This window comes from Oncorhynchus mykiss, chromosome 18 (assembly GCF_057628025.1).
Source record: "Oncorhynchus mykiss isolate SJ-2025 chromosome 18, ASM5762802v1, whole genome shotgun sequence".
NCBI lineage: Eukaryota > Metazoa > Chordata > Actinopteri > Salmoniformes > Salmonidae > Oncorhynchus > Oncorhynchus mykiss.
Window position 1 is genome coordinate 24,158,066 of NC_143039.1, and position 24,089 is coordinate 24,182,154.

The 24,089-nt window shown below is 45.3% G+C and overlaps 1 protein-coding gene across 17 annotated transcripts in view; it reads right to left on the reverse strand.

Annotated features, from left to right (window-relative positions):
* LOC110495681 (guanine nucleotide exchange factor DBS) overlaps positions 1-24,010 on the reverse strand; it is a 74,179-nt gene extending 50,169 nt beyond the window's left edge. For 5 of the 17 annotated variants that reach the window (XM_090207903.1, XM_090207897.1, XM_090207894.1 and 2 more), the window contains exon 1: positions 14,888-15,245. In XM_090207903.1, coding sequence (XP_090064029.1) covers positions 14,888-15,071 — 184 coding nt within the window. In that variant the 5' untranslated portion in view covers positions 15,072-15,245. Of the gene's footprint in view, positions 1-5,083; positions 5,474-14,887; positions 15,278-23,901 lie in introns of those variants that run through there. The other 12 variants (XM_090207905.1, XM_090207902.1, XM_090207908.1 and 9 more) reach the window with 9 other exon arrangements.
* Between the last annotated feature and the right edge of the window lie 79 nt (positions 24,011-24,089).

A 24,089-nucleotide genomic window follows, 5' to 3' on the forward strand; every position in this document is an offset into this window, starting at 1 on the left:
AGGGGTGACTCTTCCGTAGTGAGGGGTGACTCTTCCGTAGTGAGGGGTGACTCTTCCGTAGTGAGGGGTGACTCTTCCGTAGTGAGGGGTGACTCTTCCGTAGTGAGGGGTGACTCTTCCGTAGTGAGGGGTGACTCTTCCGTAGTGAGGGGTGACTCTTCCGTAGTGAGGGGTGACTCTTCCGTAGTGAGGGGTGACTCTTCCGTAGTGAGGGGTGACTCTTCCGTAGTGAGGGGTGACTCTTCCGTAGTGAGGGGTGACTCTTCCGTAGTGAGGGGTGACTCTTCCGTAGTGAGGGGTGACTCTTCCGTAGTGAGGGTTGACTCTTCCGTAGTGAGGGTTGACTCTTCCGTAGTGAGGGGTGACTCTTCCGTAGTGAGGGGTGACTCTTCCGTAGTGAGGGGTGACTCTTCCGTAGTGAGGGTTGACTCTTCCGTAGTGAGGGTTGACTCTTCCGTAGTGAGGGTTGACTCTTCCGTAGTGAGGGGTGACTCTTCCGTAGTGAGGGGTGACTCTTCCGTAGTGAGGGGTGACTCTTCCGTCACCCTCACTGCCTCTTCCGTGTGACGTGGCAGTGAGGATGACACCCGAGGTGCCAACTGCCAAGGTTCGGTGTTGAGGGGCTCGGGTGAGTTTAAACCCACTTTATGCCAAAGCCTGTCCATCTGGCAGTGGAGAAACAGAGACCAGAGACTCTCACTGTGCTACGGCCTGGGTGTGCACAGGCATGCAAATTAAAACAGACACTTTGTAAAATATATGGGGAGGGGGGGGGGGGGGGGGTGTTACTGTCAGCCAGGCCTAATCGCCCAACATCACTGCCCGACCTCACTAATGCTTGTCCCCACATCAATGTTTCAACATCTAGTGGAAAGCCTTCCCAGAAGAGTGGAGGCTGTTATAGCAGCAAAGGGGGAGACCAACTCCATATTAATGCACATGATTTTGGAATGAGATGTTTGACGAGCAGGCGTCTGTCCACACACTTTTGGTCATTAGTGTAAACCTGTGTCTGTGTGCTAGCCCTGAGAGACTGGAGGAAATGTGGCACAATGTCTTTCCGCTTGGCCAGCGGACCAGTCTGTGTGTTGACAAGCATATCTCTGTTATTGAATGGAAGTAAGAGACAGACAACACACCACTGTTCATCACCCTCTCCACTGTCCCACGCTACTACCACACACACACACACACACACACACACACACACACACACACCAGATATTCCAAGGAAACAGAACATCTCTTTTAGGACACCTCTAGTCAAACTTTCCCTTGGTTTGACAAAAGGAGAGACATTCCAAAGAAGAGATTCCAAGGATGTGTTTTTACTCGTACTGTAAAACCTCTTGGTACTTAATACTTCAGGAGATGGAAGTGGGTTCACCGTATTGATCGATGTCAACTCAGGTGTTTAATAAAAAGCATGAGCTGGTGCACACCCAGAGAAAATGATGTAGAGGTGCTGACTAACGGTGAATAACTGGAAGCTATAGAAACAAAAGGGAGTCGCACATTCCATATACAGTGCGGCAAAAAAGTATTTAGTCAGCCGCCAATTGTGCAAGTTCTCCCACTTAAAAAGATGAGAGGCCTGTAATTTTCATCATAGGTACACTTCAACTATGACAGACAAAATGAGAAGAAAAAAAAAATCCAGAAATTCACATTGTAGAATTTTTAATGAATTTATTTGCAAATTATGGTGGAAAATAAGTATTTGGTCAATAACAAAAGTTTATCTCAATACTTTGTTATATACCCTTTGTTGGCAATGACAGAGGTCAAACGTTTTCTGTAAGTCTTCACAAGGTTTTCACACACTGTTTCTGGTATTTTGGCCCATTCCTCCATGCAGATCTCCTCTAGAGCAGTGATGTTTTGGGGCTGTTGCTGGGCAACACGGACTTTCAACTCACTCCAAAGATTTTCTATGGGGTTGAGATCTGGAGACTGGCTAGGCCACTTCAGGACCTTGAAATGCTTCTTACGAAGCCACTCCTACGTTGCCCGGGCGGTGTGTTTGGGATCATTGTCATGCTGAAAGACCCAGCCACGTTTCATCTTCAATGCCCTTGCTGATGGAAGGAGGTTTTCACTCAAAATCTTACGATACATGGCCCCATTCATTCTTTCCTTTACACGGATCAGTCGTCCTGGTCCCTTTGCAGAAAAACAGCCCCAAAGCATGATGTTTCCACCCCCATGCTTCACAGTAGGTATGGTGTTCTTTGGATGCAACTCAGCATTCTTTGTCCTCCAAACACGACGAGATGAGTTTTTACCAAAAAGTTATATTTTGGTTTAATCTGACCATATGACATTCTCCAAATCTTCTTCTGGATCATCCAAATGCTCTCTAGCAAACTTCAGACGGGCCTGGACATGTACTGGCTTAAGCAGGGGGACACGTCTGGCACTGCAGGATTTGAGTCCCTGGCGGCGTAGTGTGTTACTGATGGTAGGCTTTGTTACTTTGGTCCCAGCTCTCTGCAGGTCATTCACTAGGTCCCCCTGTGTGGTTCTGGGATTTTTGCTCACCGTTCTTGTGATCATTTTGACCCCACGGGGTGACATCTTGCGTGGAGCCCCAGATCGAGGGAGATTATCAGTGGTCTTGTAGATCTTCCATTTCCTAATAATTGCTCCCACAGTTGATTTCTTCAAACCAAGCTGCTTACCTATTGCAGATTTAGTCTTCCCAGCCTGGTGCAGGTCTACAATTTTGTTTCTGGTGTCCTTTGACAGCTCTTTGGTCTTGGCCATAGTGGAGTTTGGAGTGTGACTGTTTGAGGTTGTGGACAGGTGTCTTTTATACCGATAACAAGTTCAAACAGGTGCCATTAATACAGGTAACAAGTGGAGGACAGAGGAGCCTCTTAAAGAAGAAGTTACGGGTCTGTGAGAGCCAGACATCTTGCTTGTTTGTAGGTGACCAAATACTTATTTTCCACCATAATTTGCAAATAAATTCATAAAAAATATTTTTTTCTAATTTTGTCTGTCATAGTTGAAGTGTACCTATGATGAAAATTACAGGCCTCTCTCATCTTTTTAAGTGGGAGAACTTGCACAATTGGTGGCTGACTAAATACTTCTTTGCCCCACTGTACATATAACCTTCCAGTCATTTATTGGGTAAAAATAACACCAACGTTTCGGCATCACTGTGTCTTCTTGAGGGTGGAAGAAGCCCTGAAGAAGGCAGTTACTGTGAGGTTTTATATATATATATATATTGAGTGTACGACTCTCTTTGTTTTTATTACTCACGTGTTCAACACAACATGTTAACTCATGACAAGGCAGAATATACTGAGAAAAAAAACTCCCAGAAAGGATTTGAAATACTTTTGGAATCAATTCAAACCAAATAAAAATACAACAACAAAACAAACTGCTACAGTTTTCTCAAATGAATGGACAGTCAATGAAATGAAAGTGTTGGCATGACAACGTGGCACAGATTCCTGCTGGTGCTGCCCATGTTATGACCAAGCCATCCAGATTGGTAGAGAGCGAAGACTCTTCCGTAGTGAGGGTTGACTCTTCCGTAGTGAGGGTTGACTCTTCCGTAGTGAGGGGTGACTCTTCCGTAGTGAGGGTTGACTCTTCCGTAGTGAGGGTTGACTCTTCCGTAGTGAGGGTTGACTCTTCCGTAGTGAGGGTTGACTCTTCCGTAGTGAGGGTTGACTCTTCCGTAGTGAGGGGTGACTCTTCCGTAGTGAGGGGTGACTCTTCCGTAGTGAGGGGTGACTCTTCCGTAGTGAGGGGTGACTCTTCCGTAGTGAGGGGTGACTCTTCCGTAGTGAGGGGTGACTCTTCCGTAGTGAGGGGTGACTCTTCCGTAGTGAGGGGTGACTCTTCCGTAGTGAGGGGTGACTCTTCCGTAGTGAGGGGTGACTCTTCCGTAGTGAGGGGTGACTCTTCCGTAGTGAGGGGTGACTCTTCCGTAGTGAGGGGTGACTCTTCCGTAGTGAGGGGTGACTCTTCCGTAGTGAGGGGTGACTCTTCCGTAGTGAGGGGTGACTCTTCCGTAGTGAGGGGTGACTCTTCCGTAGTGAGGGGTGACTCTTCCGTAGTGAGGGGTGACTCTTCCGTAGTGAGGGGTGACTCTTCCGTAGTGAGGGGTGACTCTTCCGTAGTGAGGGGTGACTCTTCCGTAGTGAGGGGTGACTCTTCCGTAGTGAGGGGTGACTCTTCCGTAGTGAGGGGTGACTCTTCCGTAGTGAGGGGTGACTCTTCCGTAGTGAGGGTTGACTCTTCCGTAGTGAGGGTTGACTCTTCCGTAGTGAGGGGTGACTCTTCCGTAGTGAGGGGTGACTCTTCCGTAGTGAGGGGTGACTCTTCCGTAGTGAGGGTTGACTCTTCCGTAGTGAGGGTTGACTCTTCCGTAGTGAGGGTTGACTCTTCCGTAGTGAGGGGTGACTCTTCCGTAGTGAGGGGTGACTCTTCCGTAGTGAGGGGTGACTCTTCCGTCACCCTCACTGCCTCTTCCGTGTGACGTGGCAGTGAGGATGACACCCGAGGTGCCAACTGCCAAGGTTCGGTGTTGAGGGGCTCGGGTGAGTTTAAACCCACTTTATGCCAAAGCCTGTCCATCTGGCAGTGGAGAAACAGAGACCAGAGACTCTCACTGTGCTACGGCCTGGGTGTGCACAGGCATGCAAATTAAAACAGACACTTTGTAAAATATATGGGGAGGGGGGGGGGGGGGGGTGTTTTCATTCAAATTCTCTTGTTTAACATAATCTAGTCCTGACTACTTGGCACAAGGCAACAAACACAGTCATTGGTAGTTGAAGATTGTTAGTAACCAGGTACCAATGAATTGCTGCTACAGTATTTCCATTTATGCAAATAGAGTATTTTTTGCAAGAGGGAGGGACAAATTTAGATGTTCCACACTGAATGACAACAAAGCTCAAATAAAGTGTAAAAAAAGTGCATTAAACTGAAGTAGAACTTCCTCACTTCTCTGACAATACCGTTCAGTCACACACACACAGCTGCACACGCACTGTATTCTGTCACATGCACTGTCAGTCACAAACACCCCCCCCGCCACACAAACACACCTTACCTGTTATCAAGTTGAGTTGCAGCCACATCCTGGTGATGTCATGGCAGAGCAGGGACACTCGGTTGAGGGCCATCCTGTCCCCCCTCTCACCCCCAGGAGAACACACACTCCCGAACACACACACACTCAGAATAAGTGGTCGTGTGAGCGACAGCCGTCCATTCCTCCACAGCCTGAGTGCTGAGACTTCAGCCGTACACTAAACGCTCCGTCGCTGGGCGGCACACACACACACACACACTCACCACACCCCCATCCCTCCCCCTCTGTCTCCATATACACACTCAGCCAGACTGGGCTCAGTTTCAGATTACACCTCCCACTGATCCCTCTCTCCCAGGTACTGAAAGAGCGTAAACAAACAACTCAGAGAGAGAAATAGACAGACACAGAGACGGAGACAGAGAGAGAGAGAGAGAGAGAGAGACAGACGGAGGAAGGGAGGGAGGGGGAAAGAGAGAGAGAGAGAGAAAGGGAGAGAGAGAGACGGAGAGAGAGAGAGAGAGAGGAGGAAGGGAGGGGGAGAGAGAGAGAGAGAGAGAGAGAGAGAGAGAGAGAGAGAGAGAGAGAGAGAGAGAGAGAGAGAGACAGAGAGAGACGGAGGAAGGGAGGGGGAAAGGGAGAGCAGCCAGATGTAATTCCCTCAGATAAGCCTATACATGTGCAACTCACACATCTATAATCGGTGTGTAAGCTGGTCTGGGATCAGATCAAGGGGAGATAAAGACGAGTGACAGACAGAATGTGGTTGGTACCAAAGCCATCGTCCCGGACACAGCCCTCTGGAGGACTCCTCTCTGGCTGATCCCCCTCAGCCAATCAGGAGCCAGGGCCTGAGTGATGATGTCACAGAGCAGCTGCCTGTATGGGACCGCCTCCAGCTCAATGCCACCTATGACATTTACTGGCCTTTTATGCAGCCAGAGATATGGAGAGGGATGTTGCCCCCACTGAGCTAGGGTCAGTTATGTGTTAAGCTGATCCTAGATCTGTCACACGCACACACACACCACACGTTTGTTTTACTATCCTTGTGGGGACCAAACAATTCCCTAACCCCTAACCCTTAACTTAACCTTAATCCCAAACCCTAAAACGGGTCGTTTAGGAATCCAAAGGGGTCAAAAGCCATCCACGGACCCCCACACCAATCCCAACTCAACAAGTATTTAGTATCAGTTCTGTGTCTGACAAGTAGTATGGAGTTCTGTTTCTTCATCCTATGTAATGTATTCTCAGTGAATTATTATTTATTTTTTTCTTGTTCAGAGAAATTAGTAATTGTATTTGTTGGGTTTATTTCCCATCCTACATCCTGATATTACCAGGTTCTGACCACTAGATGGTGCTGTTCCTGCTAATTAAAGAATCCCCACATCCATTGTTAAAGGGATGGTTCACCCAAATTACATATTGGTTTTCTTACTGTATAAGCAATCTATGGACCAGGTATGACAGCAATCCATGCTTTGCTTTTGTTTACAAAAGAGAGCCATTACTGCTGGGACATTCACCCCCTTGTGAAGTGTGTGTGTCTGTGTGGTGTGTCTGTGTCTGTGTGGTGTGTGTGTGTGTGTGTACTTAGTCATAGATCGACAGAGTTTTGATACTTTTACTGTCAATGAGGCAAACTCCGTTAGAAAATGTGAAATGCAGAATGTTTACGGTCAGTGTTAATTGCCGGTGGTCCTATTTGCTGAGCCTCTCCATGACATAAAAGTCCAGACGGACTTGGTGCATGACTCATGGGGCACAGCTAGTGAGATAGTGAAGCAGTGGGCTAATCTCCTCAGGAAGTAATACGAGACTCTAGCTGAGACAGTTACACACAGACGAGCACTGTGTGGGAAATTCCCTTAACTCACTACACAGATCCCATCACACATGGCAATCACCCCCCCTTCACGCTACAGCCATCCAGACATCCATCCAGACATAGGAGACAACAGTCTGTCTGGCCATTGTGGAGAGGACAGAGTCATGTACTTCCTCTTTAGTTCGATTGTCATTGTGATCCTTTATGAGGTGGCCACCTAGTGATGAAGTCATGTACAGTGCCTTGCGAAAGTATTCGGCCCCCTTGAACTTTGCGACCTTTTGCCACATTTCAGGCTTCAAACATAAAGATATAAAACTGTATTTTTTTGTGAAGAATCAACAACAAGTGGGACACAATCATGAAGTGGAACGACATTTATTGGATATTTCAAACTTTTTTAACAAATCAAAAACTGAAAAATTGGGCGTGCAAAATTATTCAGCCCCTTAGTTCAGCCCCTTAGTGCAGCAAACTCTCTCCAGAAGTTCAGTGAGGATCTCTGAATGATCCAATGTTGACCTAAATGACTAATGATGATAAATACAATCCACCTGTGTGTAATCAAGTCTCCGTATAAATGCACCTGCACTGTGATAGTCTCAGAGGTCCGTTAAAAGCGCAGCGAGCATCATGAAGAACAAGGAACACACCAGGCAGGTCCGAGATACTGTTGTGAAGAAGTTTAAAGCCGGATTTGGATACAAAAAGATTTTCCACGCTTTAAACATCCCAAGGAGCACTGTGCAAGCGATAATATTGAAATGGAAGGAGTATCAGACCACTGCAAATCTACCAAGACCTGGCCGTCCCTCTAAACTTTCAGCTCATACAAGGAGAAGACTGATCAGAGATGCAGCCAAGAGGCCCATGATCACTCTGGATGAACTACAGAGATCTACAGCTGAGGTGGGAGACTCTGTCCATAGGACAACAATCAGTAGTATATTGCACAAATCTGGCCTTTATGGAAGAGTGGCAAGAAGAAAGCCATTTCTTAAAGATATCCACAAGCCACCTGGGAGACACACCAAACATGTGGAAGAAGGTGCTCTGGTCAGATGAAACCAAAATGGAACTTTTTGGCAACAATGCAAAACGTTATGTTTGGCGTAAAAGCAACACAGCTGAACACACCATCCCCACTGTCAAACATGGTGGTGGCATTATCATCTTTTGGGCCTGCTTTTCTTCAGCAGGGACAGGGAAGACGGTTAAAATTGATGGGAAGATGGATGGAGCCAAATACAGGACCATTCTGGAAGAACTTGATGGAGTCTGCAAAAGACCTGAGACTGGGACGGAGATTTGTCTTCCAACAAGACAATGATCCAAAACATAAAGCAAAATCTACAATGGAATGGTTCAAAAATAAACATATCCAGGTGTTAGAATGGCCAAGTCAAAGTCCAGACCTGAATCCAATCGAGCATCTGTGGAAAGAACTGAAAACTTCTGTTCACAAATGCTCTCCATCCAACCTCACTGAGCTCGAGCTGTTTTGCAAGGAGGAATGGGAAAAAATGTCAGTCTCTCGATGTGCAAAACTGATAGAGACATACCCCAAGCGACTTACAGCTGTAATCGCAGCAAAAGGTGGCGCTACAAAGTATTAACTTAAAGGGGCTGAATCATTTTGCACGCCCAATTTTTCAGTTTTTGATTTGTTAAAAAAGTTTGAAATATCCAATAAATGTCGTTCCACTTCATGATTGTGTCCCACTTGTTGTTGATTCTTCACAAAAAAATGCATTTTTATATCTTTATGTTTGAAGCCTGAAATGTGGCAAAAGGTCGCAAAGTTCAAGGTGGCCGAATACTTTCGCAAGGCACTGTATCTGACAGTGCTACATGTTTCCACATAGAATACAGAACAGATTATGAGACCCCCTCTACATACAGGATGTTGTATAATCCCAGGCAGTATTCAGACAGGGTGGCATTAGGTTTTTCATTTAAAGTAAAAACTGAATTGACTGAGAGATTACAGTTGAGGGACAATGGGGTTAGAATGGTAAAATTAATTGGTTTCATCCCATCTCTCTCTCCAGTCTGTGTCCTATAGACTCCCACAGTCCAATATATCTATAGACAGAGTATTACCAGCAACCTCTCGTCAGGCTGGTTCTGGCTCCCAGACTACAGCAGACAAATGACTGTGGTTTCATGGGATAATATAAAAGGATCATTTGACCTGTTACCGTCTGTCTCTCTGCCCCAGGGCCACTCCATCCCTCCCTTTCAATCGTTTCCCCGTCCCTTCCCCAATACTTATCTACCTGCTGTTACACAGCATTTTAATAACTTGATTATTAACATGCCAATAACATAGGTAATGTTATCTGAGTTATGTTATCGGAGTTATTGCTACGCATATGCGTACAATATGCATCACTTCAATTACCTTCGAAAGACATCAATCCCGGCCCTACAGTAATTAGTCAAACACATCTGATGTCAGTCAACAGGGACAGACTCAGGAGTAAACAAGCTTGCATCCCAAATAGCTCCCTAGTCCCTATTTAGGGGGTCAAAAGTAGTGCACTATAAAGGGAATAGGGTGCCACTTGGGAAGCACACCAAGTGTGTCTGATCCAAATCCTTTTACATTGTCTCTCTGTCGGCGTAGTGGTGAAAATAGACTGCCGTTACTGTATTTGTCCCCATTATGAGAAGACAGTCCCAGGAACCAGGAAGCATATGGAGATTCAGCCTGTCAGCTGTTCTACTGTATTATGGGACGGCTGGCTGACAGCCTTCCTGTCACATGGTCCCACTGTAGGGGTGCGTCTCGTCTCATATATCTATACTGACCTGATAACTGATATGAAATCCAGGGCAGAAGATGGGAAGTAGACAGGGACAGTGTGTGATCTTCTTGACACTGAAGGCTGACTCTAGGAAAGGAAGTGGTAGTTTATAAACGGACAGTTTCCTGTGGCTGCTGGATTGCTTTGCGGCACATGAGGCGTCTATTCACAGGGCATGGTGCACAACAGACCGGTCAGCATTTCATTTCCAAGAAACAAATTGTTAGGCAACTTAGTTGTGACCCATGCCTGGCCTGCTATGTTGTAAATTGTAAACATTGACACCCCTTGACTAGATGCTTCTGTCAATGTTTACAATGTAGACCAATCTATTGGTACGATGCTCTCGGCTTGTTTGCATTACGTGCAACACTTGTACCTGTGTGATGCAGTTTCCTTCTGAATAGTTTGTGTTTGTGTGTACATTATGTGTGAGACAGAAGCTGGTCCTGTGGGTGAGGGAAATCGACCTGTCTTAAGTAATCCAAGGGTCAAACATACTAGCTTTATTCTGGGCGGAACTTGTTGACAACTGAGCTTAGTACTTAGGCCACAAGTGTCAAACTCATTCCACGGAGGGCCAGGTGTCTGCAGGTTTTGGTTTTTCTCCCTTTCAACTAAGACCTAGACAACCAGGTGAGGGGAGTTCCTTACTACTTACTCAATCAATCAAGTACAAGGGAGGAGTGAAAACCTGCAGTCACTCTGCCCTCCGTGGAATGAGTTTGCCACGTGATCTCGGCGGTTGACTGATAACATGAGATTAGTGCTGACCGTTGGCAGGCCTGTTCAGTTGAAGGAAGTCGTTGTCGTGGTTGATAAACCGATAAACATGTGGCCTGAGATGAAACAGTGGGTCTGGGGGGGCATGGTGGAGACGGGACCAGACTACCTGCTCTGATTGACTGTTTATGCCGGGATTTCCCCATCTCTTTATTCAAACACCATTTGTTCCCTCCCCCCATAAACTTACCAGGAAAAGAAACATTGAGGTGTGACTTAAGGCTTGTGGGATCTGTGTAGGTGTACGAGAACAGCCACCTGAGAGCTGACATGATCTCAGAGGAATTTCTAGAGCGGGAACACTGGGACATGTAGGACTCATAAGACAATAGACCATCTATTGATTCAATTAAGGATTAGACTTGTCTCTAGTTTATCTGTCAAACCATCGGACAGGAAAACACCTAAAAAAACGAAATGCTGCTTTTGAGATCATTTATAGTACAAGAGAACAACAACCAATCTTTCATAGTTCCTTTCTCTGACACTGCATGTGTATTTGTTTACCAAAGGGAGTGGCTGGTCACTCTCTGTCTCGGTCTCTCTGTTTCTCAACCTCTCGATATCTCTATATCCTTCTCCGTCTCTCTGTTTCTCAACCTCTCTATATCCTTCTCTGTCTCTCTGTTTCTCAACCTCTCTATATCTCTATATCCTTCTCTGTCTCTCTGTTTCTCAACCTCTCTATATCCCTATATCCTTTTCCGTCTCTCTGTTTCTCAACCTCTCTATATCCCTATATCCTTCTCCGTCACTCTATGTGCATCAGTTCAGAATGCCAGACGGTCATTAAGGCCAATTTGCTTGTTCCTGCCCACTCCCAGTCACGTCCGCCTCACCAGCAGCCTGGGTGGTGCTACCAGGGCAGGCAGGCTTGTGTGTGTGTGTGTGTGTGTGTGTTCTTATCAAGCTTTCTTACTCGGAACCTGGGCGTCGTAACTTATATTTGGGATAATGATTAAATAATCATACTTCCAACATTCATCATGTATAAAACACTATCAATATCCTGACACACCTGGGATTACCAGCTGTGGGGATTAGTATACGACTACATTGAAAGACAGACAACTTGGGAAAGGAGGGATGGAAGAACAGATGGCAGACAAGATGGAAGGGCAAAACAAGGGAGGGAACAACAAACAGAAAGAGAACAGGATAGAGGTAGAGAGAGCACAGCCAAAACAATCAGACAAGCCTTCATGGCGGAAAATGATTCATCTGAACGTTTCACAGACAATTCAGTTGACCTAATGTAACACCTATTGCACACGCCCTGCTCAATCATAAAGAAACATCGATAGCATCCAATCAGGCACAGACAACAACAACAAAACACCATTATCCATGCCACTTCTTAGCAAGACAAACACTGAACTCTTACCCGAGTCTGACAGAGAAAGCATCTTCACATTACTGTAGCTGAGTCAAAAACATATCCAGTCTTTCACAAGCACAATACCAAAGGACGCACACAACAGTCTACACGGGACTGGAGTAACACGAGTTGGATAAAGGCTAGGACAGGAAGGGGGTAGCCTATGTGTCAGTGTCTGGGCCTGGGCTGTTCAGTGTCTAGAGATGCTGACGCTGCAGAGCGCTACAGAGGGGTCACAGTGAGGTTCAGAGGTCAGGTAAAGGTCACCGCTGGGCCGAGGAAACCGAAATCGACACTGACAGATAGAGAGGGTGTTCTATGGGATGAAAAGGAAACTGAAATATAAATGACTAGGAATCATGGTCATGGGATCGAGGTGTAACAGAACAAAAGTGGGGGGAAATGTATAGGGACAGTTTTCTGGACACAGATAAATACTGGTCCTGAAGATGCCATTGAGAATGATTTCTAATCCAGGCCTAGCTTTAATCTGTCTGGGAAACCGGCCCATAGTGTGTTGTTAGGGCTGAATCCTACCATTAGATCCACACAATCTCTGACTTTTAAGTAAATCATACATGGATGTCAGTGGAGGCTCCTCAGAGGAGAAAGGGGAAGACCCTCCTCCTCAGTGAATTTCATAAAAATAAAAGGTGAAACATTAAAAAACCTATACTTTTTAAATAAAATTATACTAAATGTATCCAAATATGTGTCACCAAATAATTGATTAAAACACACTGCTTTGCAGTGAAGGTCTACAGTAGCCTCAACAGCACTCTGTAGCGTAGCACCATGGTGTAGCCGGAGGACAGCTAGCTTCTGTCCTCCTCTGGATACATTGACTTCAATACATAACCTAGGAGGCTCATGGTTCTCACCCCATAGACTTATACAGTAATTATGACGACTTCCAGAGAATGTCCTCCAACCTGTCAGAGCTCTTGCAGCATGAACTGACATTTTGTCCACCCAATCAAAGGATCAGAGAACAAATATAGTACTGAAAGCATAAGCTACAGCTAGCTAGCACTGCATAAAATATGGTGAGTAGTTGACATAGAGAGAGAAAGACAATAGTTGAACAGTTTTGAACAATTACATTTCTTCAAAAATGAAGGAGATGCAAGAGAGAGAGGGAGAGAGAGAGCTAGCAATATTTTTTTTCACTTTCACTTACTTAGCTAGCTAGCTAGATTAGCCTATTCAAACACCTGGTTCAAACTGAGAAGGCTTCTATGTTAGCTAGTTGGCTACGGCTATCCAACACTGGAACTCTTCCAAGTCAAGGGAAGCCTTTGGTTTAATTAATTTATTGCCACCGGGGCCTGCTGGTGTAACTGAAAGTACTTGCTGACCGTACACTGTACTGCATGATTGTAGCAGGTTTACTAATGTGATCGTTCTATTAGCTATGTTGACTATGACGTTAGATAATATGGTGACAACTATGTAGGCTGTGCGTAGTGGTTATGATATGAAGCTTTGGCTTGGAAAGGTTTTTTTGCCTGGTCACAGACAGCTGATGTGTTGTGCACTAAAGTCCACAAGCGAAAGGAAAAGGCGAGAGAAGGAATTACAACAAGCAAAGTGATCATGCTGTTTGTATGTGGATGCTATGAAAGTGAACTGTACTTGTGTGATTAGGGGTGTATTCATTCCGCCGATTCTGTTGAAAAACGTTTCCCAAAACGGAAGCAAACGGAATGAAATGGGGATAAACATATCCAAATTTGTCCAATAGAAACTCTTGTTTGCAACTGTTGGACTAATGACTATGCCCTAGATCTGCTAGATGTAGGCAAGAGTGTGCAAAGAGGTTATGAATGTGTCACTGTCTGTCACCTTGATTACAAAAAAATATCATCTTGACCTGTCGTAAACTTTCATTCATAGGCTAGGTTGTAACAACCTCATGATGGGTACAGGGAAATTACAGTGTCATGTAGTAGCTTAAACCTATCAATGTTACATTGAACTGGGTGAATGGAGAATGAATGATAGTCATCCAACATGCTGTAATAGAAATGAGGTCATGCTCATGAACAAATGAATCGACCTCCCTCATCTTAAACGGCATCGACCACCACTGATTGACGTCAATGGGAAATGAATGCAGAAATGTGAGTGGCATACAAAGACTGTGTAACGAAGTGGAAATATTGGCACCGTCTAATGCCATCCAATAACATGGTGCCAATCTTTCCTGTTTGTTTAGGACGGGTGCCTGCAGAATTCTCTTTAGCGAGTTCTACCCAGTAGACGGCGTGTAGAAAACAATCTCTGAAGCTCAACTTCAGACGGCTTCAGAGATATAAGAACATCTTTAAATAGCTTTCATTCCCTGACAGCATGACACAGCAATCCAAGTCCCTGAAGAGCACATCAATGAGGCTAAAATTAAGACTTTTTTTTCAGTTTAACAGACTTTGTAGTCCAAGGCAGGGTGAATGTTTTAGGTCAAAATATTCAGGCAAATATGCCCTCTATAATAGTATAGCTCAGCTGGGGCTTGGATTAACACGGACTCCCATGATCCTTTCCTACGCATATTCAGCAACACCCTGAGCAAATAAGGATATAACCATTTAACAATTACCACTGAACACAATAGTGATTTCCTGTCACAGCTTGCCTTGTGCAATAAAAGTGACTACAGTGAAAAGGAGATGAACGTCTCATCATGTAGTTCCTGCATCCTGGCACATAAAACATACAGACCAGCCTCATCCAGTAATGCATTACTTCAGAGTTGACCAATAGGCGGATGTTTAAGTCAGTGCTTATTAGTGCCATGATGAGAAACTCCAAGCATTACAAGGTTATGTACTGTATGTTATTACACTCTGGTGGGTGGCTGAACAGACCCTTTAACACTGTAAACATACAACCCTGGGTAACACACACACAGGACAGTACAGTACACAGAGGCTCACTCAAACACACTTTCACCACTGTCTCAAAGCAGTGAGAGTAAGAGCTAGCTACGCATGACACACACATGCACACACACTCACTATGCAGGCGCTGACAGCTCTGTGAGAACCGGTAGAAGCTCTTCACTTCCTCCAGAGAGATGTGGACACATCCTCCTCCTCCGTGTCCGTGTCCGCTGGACTGCAAACGCACCTCCATCTCATCCCTCTCTCCCATCTTCTCCTCTTTTTCCTTCATATTCTCATCACTCTCTCCCGTCCTCATCACCACCTGTCACAGAGATATGAACCAGTGCAGCTCTGTCATCCCTCTCTTCACACCTCTATATTATGATGTCCGTCCCTCCCTCCCGCTCTCTCTCCCACCTTCCAAACAGCTGCAGTAAAAATGAGTAGCTCTCAACGCTTTGTCGGTCTTTCTTTCCACTTCGCCTTGTGTGTCCTTTGTGGGGTTTTTTTCTTCTTAGAGCTACGCCTCCACACACACAAACACACACACACGGTTTCACTTCTGCCATTGAGCTGGATTTACCTGACTGCCTTACTCCGCTACAGTGCAACAGAAACAGACCTCTCCATCCTACCCACACAACAAGACTCATGTAAGGTTCCAGTCACATTGTAGCCATCTCTCTTACTCAGCTACTCACAATAAAGAGTATTCTGACAGGGAGGCTGAAACAAAACACAGTACCAGCACCTACCAGCACCTACAGGAAACCAACCCACACTAGCACTTTTACAAGAACCCCTGTCCCAACCAAGAGCCACCTGAATCATAGAACACAAACACAACGAATCAGAGTCTTCCAACGTGACGTTAATACTTGAACATTACTAACCTGAAACAAACCAAAAGGGAATATTTCACTGCTACTCACAGAACCACTGACCTGAATGCTCCTACAGCTCTGTCTCAGACCAGCAGCAGAACCACTGACCTGAATGCTCCTACAGCTCTGTATCAGACCAGCAGCAGAACCACTGACCTCGGTCACTGACCTGAGTGCTCCTACAGTTCGGTCTCAGACCAGCGGCAGAACCACTGACCTGAGTGCTCCTACAGCTCTGTCGCAGACCAGCAGCAGAACCACTGACCTGAATGCTCCTACAGCTCTGTCTCAGACCAGCAGCAGATCCACTGACCTGAATGCTCCTACAGCTCTGTCTCAGACCAGCAGCAGAACCACTGACCTGAGTGCTCCTACAGCTCGGTCTCAGACCAGCAGCAGAACCACTGACCTAAGTGCTCCTACAGCTCAGTAGCAGACCAGCATCAGATCCACTGACCTGAGTGCTCCTACAGCTCTGTCGCAGACCAGCAGCAGATCCACTGACCTGAGTGCTCCTACAGCTCTCTCAGACCAGCAGCAGAACCACTGACCTAAGTGCTCCTACAGCTCAGTAGCAGACCAGCATCAGATCCACTGACCTGAGTGCTCCTACAGCTCTGTCTCAGACCAGCAGCAGATCCACTGACCTCGGGCCATTGACCTGAGTGCTCCTACAGCTCTGTCTCAGACCAGCAGCAGAACCACTGACCTCGGGCCATTGACCTGAGTGCTCCTGCAGCTCTGTCTCTTCTTATTCCAGCAGCAGAAACAGCCAGCTGCCATCCAGGCCCAATCACACACAACAGAGACTATCTAGTGTACAAAACGTGTGAATGGAGGCCAGTAGTTGTAACTACAGCACTATAGGAAATACTCTCAGTATGTTGACCTCTACAAGTGTTTCAGCTCTTCACAGGGTGGTTCCAGACAGGTTATCCATTAAATCAAATCACATTTTATTGGTCACATATGTGTGATTAGCAGATGTTATTGCAGGTGTAGCAAAATGCTTGTGCTTCTAGCTCTGACAGTGCAGTAATATCTAACAAGTAATATCTAACAAATTACACAACATATACCCAATACACACAAATCTAAGTAGGAATGAATTAAGACTATATACATATGGACGAGCGATGTCAGAGTGGAACGGATACAGAGCGGATACAGTAGAATAGCATAGGGGAAAAAACTGTATATACACTACCATTCAGACATTGTTAATGTTGTAAATGACTATTGTAGCTGGAAACGGCTGATTTTTTATGGAATATCTACATAGGCATAGAGGCCCATTATCAGCAACCATCACTCCTGTGTTCCAATGGCACGTTGTGTTAGCTAATCCAAGTTCATCATTTTAAAAGGCTAATTGATCATTAGAAAACCCTTTTGCAATTATGTTAGCACAGCTGAAAACTGTTGTTCTGATTAAAGAAGCAATAAACTGGCCTTCTTTAGGCTAGTTGAGTATCTGGAGCATCAACATTTGTGGGTTCGATTACAGGCTCAAACTTGCCAGAAACAAAGTACTTTCTTCTGAAATTCATCAGTCTATTCCTGTTCTGAAAAATGAAGGTTATTCCATGTGTGAAATTGCCAAGAAACTGGAAATCTCGTACAACGCTGTGTACTACTCCCATCACAGAACAGCGCAAACTGTCTCTAACCAGAATAGAAAGAGGTCCCATCGATGTGGATAGGGGGGTGCTCCCTTTGCTGTTTCCTTTAGTCCACGATCATCTCCTTTGTTTTGTTGACGTTGAGTGAGAGGTTGTTTTCCTGACACCACACTCCGAGTGCCCTCACCTCCTCCCTATAGGCTGTCTCATCGTTGTTGGTAATCAAGCCTACTACTGTTGTGTCTTCTGCAAACTTCATGATTGAGTTGGAGGCGTGCTTGGCCACGCAGTCAGGGAGTACAGGAGGGGGCTGAGCACGCACCCATGTCCCCACAAGGGGCCCCAGTGTTGAGGATCAGCGGAGTGGAGGTGATATTTCCTACCTTCACCACCTGGGGGAGGCCCGTCAGGAAGTCCAGGACACAGTTGCACAGGGCAGGGTTCAGACCCAGGGTCTCAAGCTTAATGATGAGCTTGGAGGGTACTATGGTGTTGAATGCTGAGCTATAGTTAATGAACAGCATTCTTACATAGGTAATCCTCTTGTCCAGATGGGATCGGGCAGTATGCTGTGTGATGGCGATTGCATCGTCTGTGGATCTATTGTGGCGGTAAGCAAATTGAAGTGGGTCTAGGGTGGCAGGTAAGGTAAAGGTGATGTGATCCTTGACTAGTCTCTCAAAGCACTTCTCAAAAGCATGTTTTACGTCATCCACGGAGAAGGAGAGCCCACAGTCCTTGGTAGCGGGCCGCGTCAGTGGCACTGTGTTCTCCTCAAAGCGTGAAAAGATGGTGTTTAGCCTGTCCGGAAGCAAGACGTCGGTCTCGGCAACGTGGCTGGTTTTCCTTTTGCAGTCCCTCCCACATACGTCTTGTGTCTGTGTGACTCCACTTTCTCTATACTGACGTTTAGCTTGTTTGATTGCCCTGCTAAGTGAATAACTACACTATTTATCTTCTGCCATATTAACAGTCGCCTTGCCATGGTTAAATGTGGTGGTTCACGCTTTCAGTTTCGCGCGAATGCTACCATCTATCCACGGTTTCTGGTTAGGGTTGATTTTAATAGCCACAGTGGGTACTACATCTCCTATACACTTCCTTATGAATTCAGTCACCGTATCTGTGTATGCGTCTAGATAATTTTCGCAAGCTTCCTGGAACATATCCCAGTCCACGTGATCAAAACAATCCTGAAGCGTGGATTCCGATTGGTCAGACAAGCGTTGAATAGTACGAAGCACGGGAACTTCCTGTTTGAGTTTCTGCCTATAGGACGGGAATAGCAAGAATGGCGGGGGAGGGCCTTGTAAGAATCCCGGAAATTTGAATAGGAATGGTTGAGAATCTTACTAATGCTAGTAAGACAGTCAATATGTTGGTAGAATTTCGGCAGCCTAGTCCTCAGATTTGCTTTCTTAAAATCCCCAGCTACAATAAATGCAGCCTCAGGATATGTGGTTTCCAGTTTGCATAAAGTCCAGTGAAGTTCTCTGAGGGCCGTCGAGGTTTCAGCTTGAGGTGTGATGTAAACGGCCATGGCGATGACGGAGGAGAATTCTCTTGGGAGATAATATGGTTGGCATTTAATTGTGAGGTATTCTAGGTCGGGTGAACAAAATTACTTGAGTTCCTGTATGTTCCTAGAATTACACCATGAGTCGTGAATGATGAAACAACCCCCCCGCCCCCCAACTGTTGTTACCACCCACCACTGCGACCTGTATGCTCTAGTTGGCTGGCCCTTGCTACCTATTCGTCGCCAGACCCACTGGCTCCAGGTCATCGATAAGTCTATGCTAGGTAAAGCTCCACCTTATCTCAGCTCACTGGTCACGATAAACAAAACAAAAAACAGTAGCACGCGCTCCAGCAGGTATATCCCACTGGTCATCCCCAAAGCCAACACCTCCTTTGGCCACCTTTCCTTCCAGTTCTCTGCTGCCAATGACTGGAACGAATTGCAAAAATTGCTGAAGCTGGAGACTTATATTTCCCTCACTAACTTTAAACATCAGCTATCTGAGCAGCTAACCGATCGCTGCAGCTGTACGTAGCCCATCTGTAAATAGCCCATTCAATCTACCTACCTCATCCCCATATTGTTTTTATTTACTTTTCTGCTCTTTTGCACACCAGTATTTCTACTTGCACATCATCATCTGCACATATCACTCCAGAGTTAATTTGCTAAATTGTAATTACTTACTATTACTTACTATGGCCTATTTATTGTCTTACCTCCTCAAGCCATTTGCACACACTGTATATAGACTTTCTTTTTTTCTATTGTATTATTGACTGTACGCTTGTTCATTCCATGTGTAACTAACTCTGTGCTGTTGTTTGTGTCGCACTGCTTTGGCCAGGTCGCAGTTGTAAATGAGAATTTGTTCTCAACTAGCCTACCTGGTTAAATACACGTGAAATAAAAATAAAATCTCCTTTGGCGCCATCTTCCTCAGCTAGATATCAGGATCAAGTGAGGCAATGAACTCTCGAGGGCAAGTACTGCACTTCATTAAACCACCCAAGTAGCTGCAGGGAGATTCCTGTAGGAGCCATTTCATACTGACGGTAGCTTTCTGTAAACACAGGCCGACAACAGCGTTTCACACACACAGTCCGCAAAAGAACACCCCACAGAAGCACACCCAGGGTCCGATGCGCACACACACACACACACACACACACACACACACACACATACACACACAGACTCCTAACCTGTGTCCCGGCGGTCCCAGTAGGTGCTCTTGCGTCTGTAGCTGAGGTTGTCTGTAGCTCTGTGGGCCAGGACAATGACAGACAGGCTGTGTAGGACCTGACCCAGTCTGGACAACAGATGTGATGAAGCCTCCTGCAGCTGTCCCTGACGCACAAACTCCACCAGAGACATGACAGAGTGTGTGAGGGATAGAGTGTGTGTGTGTATGCAGCTTCGTGGGTGAGTGTTCCGGACTCCCCAAGTCGAGCCAGGCCGCACTAAACTACACTCAGTGTGTGTATTCCAGTCTCTCCAAATCAAGTCTAAATGAGTCAAACCAAGCCGCACTGGTCCAACCAGTGCCTCTGATCCCTCCACTCCTCAGCCAGTCTGTCTGTGACTGTGTGTGTGACTGGGGAACACATCTTAGTGGTGGTGGTACGTCCGGTTGACAGCAGAGAGGAAGAGAGGGGTGGGACCCGGGACGGGGGATGGAGGGAACACAGCGCTGGCTGCTGTTTAGGACCACCAATCCCCTTCTGCTGCGCTAATTATACCAACAGCCAGCCAAGTGTAATCTGTGCATGCTCAGGACCACGCACACACGCACAGACAGTTTACGATGTGAACAATGCCATTGTCCACTTCCTCCACAGCAGCACCAAACCAAGGCTGTGACAATAAAGGACGCATTAGTTCCAGATTCAGAGGCTTCTCAATATCGGGACTCTCTCTTTCCTCAGTCAACTCTATTGCCTTGGCCTACCACATCTGATAGCATGATCTGCAGCCAGACATACAGTGGGTATCCCTCCACACAAGATGGGTATTCTCCACCCCCCTCTTATCACATAGAAACAAACTGTGATTTACAGAGCCAATCACCCAGTACAATATCCCTGGGTAGTCAATGGATCTCTGATGCCTATCTTTCACAAGCAGGCTCTCTGTATGACTCTCTAGGTCTGTCTGGAGAAACACTGCATTATCACACAACAGAGCCAACACTCTAGAGACAGACAGAGGGAATGGCAGCTACTGTACACCAGGCACTCATTTCATTATGGAAAATGTTCAGAGTTGTAATAGAAATGTATGGTCTATGACTGACTGAGGTTATTTCCCCATGATAGGAAGTTAGAAAGTGCCTTGTCTGCACAATGTATCTCCATCTGCCTAGAAAATAAATTCAGCTGAAGTTTTAGCACTTTTGGAGGTATGGAAACTTCTGACAAGCTTTGATTTTGGTGTGAACTACTCCTTTAAAAAGGGATAGTTCTCCCAAAGCTAGCCCGTGGACAAGGTAAGACAGCAATCCAATGTGTACCTGGCCACTGTCTCCAAACTGTTTAAATATTTTTAGCAAACGCCAGTGGAAGTCAATACCCCAGATATTATAATTTTTTGCTTGCCTCAAAATATTTACTTTAAGATGATCTATTGTTTGGAAATGTGGGTGAACTATCCCTTTAAGTGGGTCTGTCACGCCCAAATTTTTTGGCTCGAGGGCCACATCGGGATTTTCAAATTCAACGAAGGGACCAATTGTTTGTTAAAATCAATTTGCGGGGGCCTCCCGAGTGGCGCAGCGGTTTAAGGCACTGCACAGCGACTCCTGTAGCGGGCTCATGCACGCTGACACGATCGCCCGGTGTACTGTGTTTCCTCCGACACATTGGTGCAGCTGGCTTCCGGGTTAAGCGGGCATTGTGTCAAGAAGCAGTGCGGCTTGGCTGGGTCGTGTTTCGGGGGGACGCGCGTCTCTTGACCTTCGCCTCTCCCGAGTCCGTACAGGAGTTGCAGCGATGGGACACGACTGTAACTACCAACTGAATACCATGAAATTGGGAATTATTTTTTTTGTAAAAATATATATATTTTAAACTTAGACAATACCAGAAAGCGTTACAGCCTGAATTCATAAACGGCTCTTTTAGAAGATGGAGCCCCTCTAATTACACTGCTACTGTAAACGAGGTCAACATCACGCAGTAAGGACAAATAATACAATTACTTTAGGCCACTTGTACTCTCTATGCTAACTAGAAGCCATGGGTCATTGATTGTGATGCACAGAATCCCTCTCTGCAGCCCTGCGACAAAGTGGGAAAACATTCATTTGCAACCAGTCACAAATCAAGGAGATTAGAATTCTCCTGAACACAGTTCTTACAGATAAGAATCAAGGAGATTAGAATTCTCCTGAAAACAGTTCTTACAGATAAGAATCAAGGAGATTAGAATTCTCCTGAACACAGTTCTTACAGATAAGAATCAAGGAGATTAGAATTCTCCTGAACACAGTTCTTACAGATAAGAATCAAGGAGATTAGAATTCTCCTGAACACAGTTCTTACAGATAAGAATCAAGGAGATTAGAATTCTCCTGAACACAGTTCTTACAGATAAGAATCAAGGAGATTAGAATTCTCCTGAACACAGTTCTTACAGATAAGAATCAAGGAGATTAGAATTCTCCTGAACACAGTTCTTACAGATAAGAATCAAGGAGATTAGAATTCTCCTGAACACAGTTCTTACAGATAATAATCAAGGAGATTAGAATTCTCCTGAACACAGTTCTTACAGATAAGAATCAAGGAGATTAGAATTCTCCTGAACACAGTTCTTACAGATAAGAATCAAGGAGATTAGAATTCTCCTGAACACAGTTCTTACAGATAAGAATCAAGGAGATTAGAATTCCCCTGAACACAGTTCTTACAGATAAGAATCAAGGAGATTAGAATTCTCCTGAACACAGTTCTTACAGTTAAGAATCAAGTCATTATGAGTTGCAAATGGGAATTTAAGATATGGAGATTAATCTGAACACAGTTCTTACAGTTAAGAATCAAGGAGATTAGAATTCTCCTGAACACAGTTCTTACAGTTAAGAATCAAGTCATTATGAGTTGCAAATGGGAATTTAAGATATGGAGATTCATCTCTAATACTGTACATGAAAAAGGGAATATTACTTAATTGATAATCATTCATGCTTCGCTAGGCAGCTGTGTGTGATGCTGAAGGCACGAGGCTGCACCCCTCTCATGTATTAACCATGAGTTGTATGTGGTCACTCGCACCTAGTTCACGATACATCACTGTCCTACACTTTATCATCTGCCAGATGATCACGCCTGCAGGTTCATCACAGGGTCAGTAAGGGACCTTCCAGAAATTAATACAGAGACACAGATCAATTCCCCCAGTGACTTTGATACGCAACAGACACAGACAACAAACAGGGATACTAATGAAACAAAGTGAGTTAGTGTCAAGAACAAGAACGCCATTCATCTCAATGGGGGGGGGGGGGGGGGGGGGGGGGGGAATAGTGTCATGGGTCTTGTGACGTGTCCAAATAAAGCCAGGTTGCAGTGAGACATGCATTGACATTGCGACACCTCTCCTACCAAATATATCGCCACTTAAATAAAGCTGCTCCGTGACTGTCTATTCTACTCCAACACACAGCAAAATGCATGAGAGCTCACTACGTGTCATATCGTGGATAGAAAAATGAATTCACGGTTTCACAGATCAACATGAGCGATCAATCAATGAATCGGTACTAAACGTCATGATCTCGCATTTATTGAGCTACACTGCCACCACGTGGTTAAATACTCAAACTCATTCTACCTCAAATATCTCAACACAGCTCTTGTTGGAAGTGTCTAGCGAGCACAAGTGTAGATACTACTACTGTATACTCCAGTTATCTGTAATATTGTTTGTTTTCTAACCATGACAGTTGTCGAAACATGATTTACTTACTAGATTCAAACAAGCGGGAATTGACATTGACAAGTCTGTGCGTCAAGTTTGACCTAACTAGAAAACATTATCTGAAGTCTGCCCCGTTTATGTCGACTACTTTCCAAGTTTCTGAAATCACTTCGATGTTAACTACTTAAGTAAATTTACCTGCTATATCGTGGATTTCCACTGTATAACTTCACATGCGTTCTGCTGCGTTCTCGAACTCCAGCACAATGGCCAAGTCACATGCCCCTACAAACTAATTAGGCCTCAAATCAGAGGCAAGAAAAAAACACTCACCGGGAGCGTGATGTATTAAATTAAATTTATTCGAAAATTCTTCTTTTTTTTTG